The sequence below is a fragment of the Hemitrygon akajei genome, chromosome 12, assembly GCF_048418815.1.
Source record: "Hemitrygon akajei chromosome 12, sHemAka1.3, whole genome shotgun sequence".
NCBI classification, from domain to species: domain Eukaryota; kingdom Metazoa; phylum Chordata; class Chondrichthyes; order Myliobatiformes; family Dasyatidae; genus Hemitrygon; species Hemitrygon akajei.
In genome coordinates, this window is record NC_133135.1 from 26,444,559 (window position 1) to 26,455,676 (window position 11,118).

General features: G+C 42.4%; 1 protein-coding gene across 2 annotated transcripts in view; it reads right to left on the reverse strand.

Moving 5' to 3' along the window:
* Window positions 1–4,191, reverse strand: part of plppr5a (phospholipid phosphatase related 5a) — a 200,239-nt gene extending 196,048 nt beyond the window's left edge. For both annotated transcript variants that reach the window (XM_073062749.1, XM_073062748.1), the window contains exon 1: window positions 3,272–4,191. In XM_073062749.1, the coding sequence (XP_072918850.1) occupies window positions 3,272–3,475 (204 nt within the window). In that variant the 5' untranslated portion in view covers window positions 3,476–4,191. The remainder of the gene's footprint in view (window positions 1–3,271) is intronic.
* Between the last annotated feature and the right edge of the window lie 6,927 nt (window positions 4,192–11,118).

Below are 11,118 nucleotides of genomic sequence, written 5' to 3' on the forward strand. Positions count from 1 at the left end.
AATTTATCCCTGATCAAAGAGGAGTGAAATCAGTAAGCATGCATACATAAAAAGGGTTGTAGGGATCAGGAACCTACTCCCCAAATGACAAAGTTATCAGAAATTTCTACAATGAATGCAGTCTCACTGGCTCTCCACTCAGCTTTGGAACACCTAGACATCAGAAAAATGTATGTTAAGCTATTGTTTTTTGATTATAGCTTGGTGATCCATCATCCACTCAGTAGTAATTAACAAGTTTAAAAGTTGGGCTTCTGTAGCTTCCTCTGTAACTGGATTCCAGACTTCCTCATTGGGTCACCGCAGTTGGTGCAAATGTGTACTATCATCTCCTCCTTGCTGACAATCATCACACCTTGTACTCAACGTTAGTAAGACCAAAGAATGGATTGTGGACTTAAAGAAGAGGAATTTGGGAGAACACACAGTCCTCATTGAAGGGTCAGCAGTGGAAAGAGTGAACAGCTTCAAGTTGCTAGATATCAACATCTCAAAAGATCTATCTTGGGTCCAACACACTGATGCAATCACAATGAAAGCATATCAACAGCTCTTCTTCATTAGGAGTTTGTGGAGATTTGGCATGCCACCTAAAACTCTTTCAAATGTGCAGTGCAGATGTGCAGTGGAGAACATTCTGACTGATTGCATCACAACCTGCTTTGAATCCTTCGATGCACAGGATTACAATAGGCTGCAGAGGATTGTAGACTCAGCCAGTTCCATCACTGGCTCAGTCCTTCCCGCTATCAAGGACATCTTCAACAGGCAGTGCCTAAAGAAGGTGGCATCCATCATTTGGGACATGCCCCCTTCATGTTACTACCTTTGGGGAGGAGGTACAGGAACCTGAAGACCCACACTCACAACATTTTAGAAACAGCTTCTTCCCCTCTACCATCAGATTTATGAAATGACCATGAACATTGCCAGATTATTCACCTTTTGAACAATTTACTTATTTTTATAACATAGTAAATTCTCTTTGGAGAGAAGGAGAATGAGAGGTTACTTGGTAGAGGTGTACATGATAATAAGAGTAAATAAGTGGACAGCCAACATCTCTTTCCCTGGGGGGAAATGACTAATTAAAGGAGGCATGAAGTTAAGGTGAGTGGAGGAAGATAATGGGGGGAGATGTCAGAAGTAGGATTTTCACACTGAGATTGGTCAGTGTGAGGAATGCTCTGCCAGTGTTGATGGTAGAAGTAGTTTCAGTAGTTTTCAAAATTCTTAGGCTCATGTATATAGCTAGGGCGCCTAAGACATTTGCACAGTGCTACAGTAATTTATGTATTTCACTGTATGGCTGCCACAAAATAAAAACAAATATCATGACACTTGTGAGTGAAAACAAATCCGATTTTGATATGGTTTTCTATCGTGTACTGGGAGTGGTATGGGACAGGGAGAAGGGAATCATGTTTGAGAAAAGGGGAAGGGAGATGGAGGGAGCTGGAAGCACCAGAGAGACATTCTGTAATGATCAATAAACCAATTGTTTGGTATTAAATAACCTTGCCTGGTATCTCAAGGCTGTGTGTGTGGTCTGCACCCACTCCATCTCCCACCCCTGGCACTCCTTCTCTGTCAGGTGTCCTGCACCCTTCCCACAATGTTCCACCCTCACCATTCCCAAAATCCTTTGCCCCCAGCAGATTTACCAACTGGCTCTCCTCTCCATGTTGAGAAATATAGTACTATGCAAAATTCTTGGGCGCCCCAGCTATATATATGCGACTAAGACCTTTACACAGTACTGTACATTAAAGGCATTTAAGATACTTTTAGGTAGGCAAATGAATGAAAGAAAAATGGAGGACTATGTGGGAGGGAAAAGTTAGATTGGTCTTGGAGTAGATTAAAGGGTTGGCACAATGTTATTGGGCAAAGGGCCTGTAGTAGACTGTCCTATGTTCTAAACAGAAATGGCTGCCAAAAGATTATATTGTGATTTATTCAGAAGATACCTTATAACTATTCAAATAATGAGAATGATTCACTTCCTCTCAAATGTACAAGTAGGTATTGTGGGTATAATGCCAAAAAGCAGTTCATTCATTGTATAAAAATGGATATAAAACAGATCTATTGCTTGTTTGGTTGGCATTCCTCTCTCCCTTCATCATCTGCCCGTTAAGCCTCATCCAAATTGGTAACTGGATGATTTACTCCTGCTGAGTAAATAATTGTGGCATTTTGTGTATATCTATGGCAAACAATCTGATACTAGATCCAATGGCTAGCGCTTCCAATCGCTCTCGCTCCCCACTAGCCCCAACACTCCCACACGGTCTGTAACCCAGACATTACCCCACACTGCTACGTCTCCTAAGCTCTATAGCTGGCAGCGGTAACGATTGAGGCTTGGACAGATGGACCCTGCCAAATATTTGAACTGGCATCGACCAGGGAGGAGTATATGAACCAGGTCAACGCCTTGAAAGCTCGCAATCCCCACTTCCACCCGCAATAATTAGTCTCTCAGCTGCTTACTTTTTAAAAGTGACAGGTCGAAATGCATTAACCAAAACCCACCCTGCTAAACACCAATAAATGTGAAGTTCCGCCCGGTTAACTAAGGCAGCCGTTGCCGTAATTTCTCTCACCGAGTGCATGTTTTATTTAATGACCTTCTCTCACCTCCCCCAACACCACGGCCCCCAGGTGTCTGAGTGCGCGCCAGGCTTGTTCTAGCGTTTCAGTACAGTACAGTTCTTCTCCAGTGAATCAATGTCAGCACCCCGACTTTTCATTTGAAACGCGAGACTGTCTCAACCCCGTTCATTCACAACTCCCAGGAAAACCCGCTTCACTGAAAGGAGACAGTCTTCGCAGACTGATCGGTCTTCGAGAAGACATTGCCGGTTGTTAATCTTCGGGACCACACACACACACACACACACACACACACACACACACACACACACACACACACACACACACACACACACACACACACACACACACACACACACACACACACACACACACACACACACACCGGCTGTTCCATCCGCGGGCGTTAACTGTATTGAAGACCTCCGTGCGATTAGGCAAATTATAACCATGGCGGGGATTTCATTCTTTTACCAAACGAATATGCTCCAGGACGAACAATAACCAGCATTTTCTAGACGTAAACACAAAAGCAGCTGCATATCTCGGAGGGACGCGCAGGGAGCACATCTAAGGGTCAGTGGAGGCGAGAGAACAGGGCGAAACCTATGTTCCGTTGCGCCCTCGCTCTTCCATTCCATTGCAAACTTACCATCACAGGGGGGACCCCAGCGACGAGAGAATAGAGGAGAACTGGCGGAATGGCACTGGCCTCATCGGGTCCCGGGTAGGGCTTGGTGTAAGTATCGTCATGGCAGAAAAATCCCTGGATGTGAACACTGAAAGTGTCAGTGTATTCGAAGTAATATGCTAACATAACGGTCCCAGCCATTATAACCATCTGGAAATACAGCATGGTCGTGGAGTATAGAGTCGGGCTGATGGAGTATTGGTGTTGACAAATTTTTAAAAAAACACAACCCCCTTGTATTAGATGTTTTATAATTTCCGTATATTCCACACTTCCGAAGGCACGGCAACTATGGCTCCAGTACACTTGCAGGATTCATCAGACAGGTCTCCACTTTCAATGACTCATTAAAGCGGCTTATCCATTTAAAAGGACCGATTTGCCTGCACATTGTACATCCACCGCCTCTCTGGTGTAAACGCTGCCCTCACAGCCGAACCAAGCCTGAAATAAATGAATGTAACGTGTTCCGCTCCAGCCCTTGACTGGGAGACCAGCAAAGTGTCCCCTCCTCCTCCTTCTCTCTCCCTGTCTCTCTGCCAGCACTCCGGGTCTTCAGTGCACTGGACTGATGTTCCTCAGTGTCTTCAACATCTGGCTGAACACACACACTCACAGCTTCGAATCGGCACGCCGTTTCAAACAACATGTCCTAAAAGTTCATGTGCCGGGCATGATTTTTGGACCGAGCTGTTTGAATCGATGATATTCGTCAGCTCGCTGGGATGTCCTGCCCCTTGTCAACTCGAAGGAAGGGGATGTGTGGGTGAGGGAGCTAGACGCTGTTTGCTGACGGGTCGCCGCGTTTTCCTCAATCGCACAAGCCGGTAATTTTCTTCCCTGTTGCATCAGTTCTGATCATATCTGTTTCTGAATGGTAATACTCATATTCCCCACCCCCAACATCCCGCAAAATGTCCGTGCTCCTCTGGCAGGCTTTTATCGATTGTATTGAAGTTGTATTATCTCCAAAAAGGGACCTTTCATTCTCACTTGCAGTATTTTTATCAGCCCTTAAAACCAATCAATACGTCACTTTTCATTACAGACTGCCTGCAAAGTGCGGAGCCTGGTAATCAATTACTGGAACACCACACTATCCAATATAATAACCTCATAAAATACCTACCGTAATTTAACAGAAGACATGCGTGTAATAATAACCATTGCAGTGGATTTCAAACCAAACGGATAAACTCATTATTGTCCAAGAAAAACCCAATTCAGTTTGCAGTCTGAAAAATGCAAACTTTGTTTTCAGCTTTCTAACCTAAAGCTGTGCAGCCTAATTTGCCACAGGCACCAGTTGAAACCTTAGCTAAGTAGCATTATGCTGTGGGACTATATCAGTCTTGGCTCAGCTGAAGAACTCTCTCAGCTGAATCAAAAAGCTGTGGGACCAATTTCAATCCTAAAACATGAGCTCATGATCCATTACAGTAAATCATTAGATCTTTCAGTCCATGAAGTCTGCTTCATCATTCCATCACGGATGATTTATTATCCCTCTTAATTCCACTTTCCTGTCTTCTCCCCTTAACCTTTGACATCCTTATTAATCAAGAACCTATCAAAGTTTACTTTAAGCATACCCAATGATTTGCCCTCCACAGCCCTACCCTGTGTGGCAATGAATTCCATAGATTCACCATGCTCCAACGAAAGAAATTACTCACCATCTCTGTTCTAAAGGGACAACCTAGCATTCTGTGGCTGTGCCCTCTGGTTCTACTCCCCCACTATTGGAAACATCCTCTCCTCATCCACACTGTCTGGACCTTTCAATATTCAATAGGTTTTCATGAGATCCACCCTCATTCGCCCTCATTGTTCGAAACGCTAGCAAGTTCAATGCTCAAAAAGTTAAATGTTCAAAGTAAATTTAACATCAAAGTACATATATGTCATCATAGGCAACTCTGAAATTTGTTCTCTGTAGGCATGCACAGTAAACCCAATAGAATCAGTGAAAAGCCCCACCCAAAAGGACAGACAAACAACCAATGTGCAAAAGACAACAAACTGTGCAAATACAAAAGAGAAAAAAGAACCCATAATAATAAATAAATGAGCAGTATATGTTGAGAACTTGAGATAAAGAGTCCTTAAAAGTGAGTTCATTGGTTATGGGAACAGTTCAGTGATGGGGCAAGTGAAGTTATCCCCTTTGGTTCAAGAGCCTGATGATTGAGGGGTAATAACTGTTCCTGAACCTGGTGATATGGGTCCTGAGGCTCCTGTGCCTTCTTTATGAGGAAGACAGCAGTGAGAAGAGAGCATGGCCTGTGTGGAGGGGGGAAGGGTCCTTGATGATGGATGCTGCTTACCTGCAACAGCACTCCATGTAGATGAGCTCAATGGTGAGGAGGGCTTTATCTGTGATGGACTTGGCCATATCCTCTAGGATTTTCCATTCAAAGGCATTGGTGTTTCCATACCAATTCATGATGCAACCAGTCAATATTCTCTCCAGCACACATCTATAGAAGTTTGTCAAAATTTTAGATATTTCAAACCTTTGCAAACTTCTAAGGAGGTAGGGGTGCTCTATGGTTTCTTCATAATTGCTCTTACATGCTGGGCCCAGGGGAGATCCTCTCAAATGATAAAACTGAGGAATTTAAAGTTGCTGACCCTCTCCACCTCTGATCCTCCAATGAAGACTGACTCATGGACCTCCACTTTCCTCTTGAAGTCAATAATCAGTTTCTTTGTCTTTCTGATATTGAGTGAGAGGTTGTTGTGGCCCTACTCAGCAAGATATCCCCATATGATGATTTGTCACCACATTTGATTGGGTCATGGCAGTGATGCTGTTAGAAAACTTAAACATGGCATTGGAGCTGCGTATAGCTTCACAGTCATAAGTATAAAGCAAGGAGAGTGGGTCCAGAGCCATCAAACACTCCTCATACGTCAACGCTTTTATTCCCAGGATCACTCTTGTGAACTTCCTCTGGACCTCTCCAGTGCCAGCACATCCTTTCCTAGATAAGTGGACCAAAGCTGCTAACAATACTCCAAGTGCAGTCTGGCATGCATACTTGATTCAAGTTGATAGCTGAATGTGGAGCAGAGAGGGAGTTATTCTCCCCAGAGTGCCAAATTTGAAGAAGGTGTCTCCTTGTTCAGGTGGTTGTAAATTATCACATGGCATAAGTTGAGAAAGAACAGGAGAGTCCTGTTGAATATTTATCCCCTAGCTAACATCACCACAACTAAATATCTGTGAATGTACGTCCATTTTGCATTCAGGAGCCTGTAGCGTATCATTGTCCTTTAAATACAACAGAGATAGCAAGTGATTTCCTCCTCAACAATCAGTAAACATGTTAAAGGTGTATGTATGATATGTATTTGATATGTACCTCCAAAAATTCCAAATTTAAATCTCTACCGATGAAATAAAATCAATGCAAGATATAATTTTTTAAATTATTCTGTCTGTACACTCGAAGTTACCATGTCTTACAGAGATTCATTGTCCAGGCTGAAATTCCTTAACTCAGGCAAGGCTAAAAATCATACCTGGGATGTTCCTGGCCGCTTACCAACTCACAGCGAGCAAATTTTTGACTGGACAGGTGGCGGGGCATGTGTTACATTTGCTGAAGATTGCAGAGAAAGCACCAAGCCATTTTTCTGATCGTCTTCTCTGAATATTTACTTGGTGAGATGTAGAGATGAATAAGACATAAATTGTTCAGGAATAAAAGGACCATTGGAAGACTTACATATCCATTTCTTCACTGGAAGTCCTCAAAGCTGCTCTCATTTCATAATTGACACTTTGCCAGAAGACTGGTGCCTATCCTGTTTGTCAGTTTGTACTCCCCACTCCCAGCTTCTTATTCAGTCTTGTTCCCTTCCCTTTCCAGTCCTATTGTGGTGTCTCAGCCCAAAAAATTGACCGTTCATTCCACTCCTCCACTCCTTTGATGCTACTTGACCTTCTTTTATTCAAATTGGTGTAATGGATGGGGTGGGGTGGGACCTCTGTGTTGCATTGAATTCACACAATTCCACGTTTCTTAACTATAGGTTGTGTGCACGAATGATAAAACCTGTACATAGTTCCCATTCATACTCGTCCTTGAGAAGTGTCGCTTTCTCAGGTGCTATCATCCTTGTTGTGATATATGTGACAGAGCAGGGGACTAGAAAGTGGTGGCATGTCCATGCACATGTCTCTTCTGAACCTCAAAGTAGGAAAGGATGCTTGCTGACAAAAGATGACTTGCCAAGTTACCGCAGTGCATTCTGAGGATTGATGTACCATTGTTGATAAGAGTGAATGGGAGTAGCGCAATCAACCAAGTTGTCTTCTTAAGTCCTGTTAGAGTTGAACTCATTTCATTTCTCCCTTTATAATGGAAGAGAATTAACTAATGAAGCATTTGAAGGAGGCTGGGCCTTGGAAACCGGTCTGCGGAACTCTTCCAGCATTAAGTTGTGGTTGATATGATGGGATGTCAACAGCAACAGCCACCTTCTGTTGTGGCGGCTCAAGTGTTTAAATTTTATTTCCATTGACTTTAGTTTTTGTAAGGCTTTGTGATTCCCTGCTTGGTCAAATTTCGTCTGGATAACAAGTACAGAGACTTTCACCACAAATTCAGTTTCATCTCGTCTGTCTGCTGAGTTGTAGAGGTTTTGAGCCAAGAATATAATAAATCTCAAGAACCAAAAGTTTCTGATGAATTTAAAGTTTATAATCAGTGGAAATGGTTTGGCTGAAAAATATCACTTGATAACACTTTCAATAACAGCCTCCCTTACACTGAATGATGATACTATAATTAGTAAACCCCCATCTTTTTCTGTCCTTCTCCTCAATTGTGCAATCCTTTATTTCACTGGTTATGGGAAAGCGGTGTTTATTCCATTGTTCACTAGATCCTGAGTACCTGCAGTGTGAAATGCATTGAGAACCAGACTCTCTTTCGCTCCCTTTTCCCCCCTCACTATAATCTCTCCCCCCAGCCCTACCTTTCGTTCTCTTTTATTTCCCATAATTCTCCACCTTCCCCCTAGCCTATTTCCCTCCAGCCTATCACTTCCCAGCTCTCTACTTTATCCCTCCCCCCACTTCTTATCCCCCCTTAACCATCCCATGTTACTTCACTCCTGATGAAGGGTTTCCGCCCGAAACGTCGTCACTACCTCCTCCCATAGATGCTGTCTGGCCTGCTGAGTTCTGCAAGCATCTTGTGTTTTTAATTTTAGTTATTTCCAGCATCTGCAGATTCACTCGTGTTGCCTGGTTATAAGTGAGATGGGATCCAGTAGAATGATTCTTGAATCACTTACCACCACTGCCTATTCAATTTTAATACAGAAGAAACCTTTTAATTAAATATACATGGTGTGATCATATCTAGAATGTATTAATTCATTTATGCTGACACTATACTCGAGAAAATACCTGGAGAAATAACCTCGAAAGTATAAATTCAATTACACAAGTGCTCCAAGTCCCAGTATAATCCTGTTCTTCCCCAGTTCACTACGTATTGATTGGAGGGTGCATACCTGGGATGTTCCTGAGTATCATTGCAACATATTGTACTGGAACTCCTAAAAATGATGAGATTTTGACTTCATCTCATATTTCAACTGCTTGGTTTGAATTATAGCTAAATGACTGTGTTTAGTGTTTAAAGGATCTTTCGCTCATGACCTTCTAACAAAGCTATATGACTTTCCATTGGTGGGCACAGTGATGATGAGTAAAGCCACAGCAATAAGGCTCATGAGTTAGCCTCAGCCAGATCCCAAACCATTGGTTATCCTTGGTCAATGAGGAGATTATAAAGTGTTACATGTGTTCCAGATAGCAGCCCCTTTTCATTACATTAACTTACCATTGATCATTTTGGGTACAGTAGCTTTATAGGACCTTGCAGACGGTCCTTTTCTCTTCTGGTCCCCTTTGTAAATGTTTACAGTGAACATTTAGCTAGCTACCTGCGTTATTGTAAGGGATCTCCTGCATGACTTTAGGTGTTGTAGCAGTGTGAGTGGCAAGATTAATTGTAGAACAGCTCAGAAGGTGAGTATGGGGTTTCTGAAAGGCAGTGGGGTTTCTCAATTCAAACCTGAGGGCTAAAGCTGATTAAGACAAGAGTGGAGGATGGGCGGGTGTTCAGCATCTTTTGCCTCAGTTTGACCAGTCTTCCTCTTCACAAACAAGAGAAAACCTGCAGATGCTGGAAATCCAAGCAACACATGCAAAATACTGCAGAAACTCAGGCAGCATCTTGAGTTTTGGCCCGAAAAGTGTACTCTTTTCCATAGATGCTGCCTGGCCTGCAGAGTTCTCCCAGCATTTTATACGTGTTGTTCTTCTCCCTCTTGATAGCTGCTGTCGGAGGAAAATGCAGGAGTCTTGGGATCCATGTTGCACCTGTTTCTGGACTCCGTTTACTCTTTATCTTTGATGTTTTTGAGTAGCTTGATCAGAATACGGACTGGGGCATTTCAGCAAATATTAGCTCTGTGGTTTGCAGTCAGCCAGTGGCATGGTGCTGAACCAAGCTGAACTAAACTAAACTGAGTACTCCTTGACTCCTAGTTTGATGTTTGATATTCTACGTGTTGTTTGCTTGCTTTTTGCCATTTGAGCAATTTGTTTTTTTATGCTGTTGGGTGTTTGATATTTTCTTTGAATGGGCTCCATGATGTCTCTTTATTTTTTTGGTTCATGGCTACCTGCAGGAGGATGAATCTCAGAATTGTATTCTGTATACATACTTTGATAATAAATGTAATTCATGTCTTTAAATCTTTAAGATGCAGGGAGGTAGAGGATGGCAGTCATTTTCTCTTAATCAATGGCTTTCACCTTTGCTGTTGGCAGGTTTCCATATATACAACAGTGCTGGCCTGGTGGAGGTGTTCTCTATTCTCTCAGTTTAATGATTATAAATTATGTTAGAGAATTTATTTCCCTGAACTGAATTTTATTTTAATAATTTGTCAGGGTTTGCCATAAAACAGAAAAGTTGCAAAAAGTGGGAATCTGAATCTGGACAATCAGATTCTCCGGCATAACTTGTTCTCACCTACTAGTAAGCTACTAATCATCAACAGGGCAGGAGAAATGTATTGTCACTTTGTTTCAGCAGTATTCTGTTTAAAAATTGCAGCACGATATTTAGTTCATATCGGGATCAAATAGGATCTACACATTTAGATGCAGCCATCAGTGCTGAGTGGGCTTATGAAAATCAAAACAAATTACAAATGCTGTAAATTTGAAACAAAATTTAAAACTTCTGGAAATATTTTTATCTGATTATAAAAGGCCTTAGAATTCGTTAACATGTGAGATTCTGAATATGCTGGAAATCACACACAAAATGCTGAATGAACTCAGCAGGCAAGGCACCACTTGTGGAGATAAATAAAGAGGATATATTCTCACTCCACTCTTCCCCCTTCTCTTCTCATTGCTTATCAACTCCCTCTGGTATCACTCCTGCACTTTTTCCCACAGTCCTCTCTCCTCTCCTACCAGATTTCTTCTTCTTGAGCTCTTTGCCTTTTCCACCTACCACCTCAAGGCTTCTCACTTCATTCCCCCTTCCCCCTCATATGACTTCACATCCTCTACCAGTTTGTACTCCAGCCCCTTCCCCCATCTTCTTATTCTGGCTTTTTACCCCCCCCCCCTTTCCATTCTTGATGAAAGATCTTGGCCCAAAACATTGACTCTTTATACCCCTCCATAGATGGTGCCATTCCTATTGAGTTTCTCCAGCATTTTATGTAAGCCTTGGAATTATTTACATTAATTTCTAATCTTT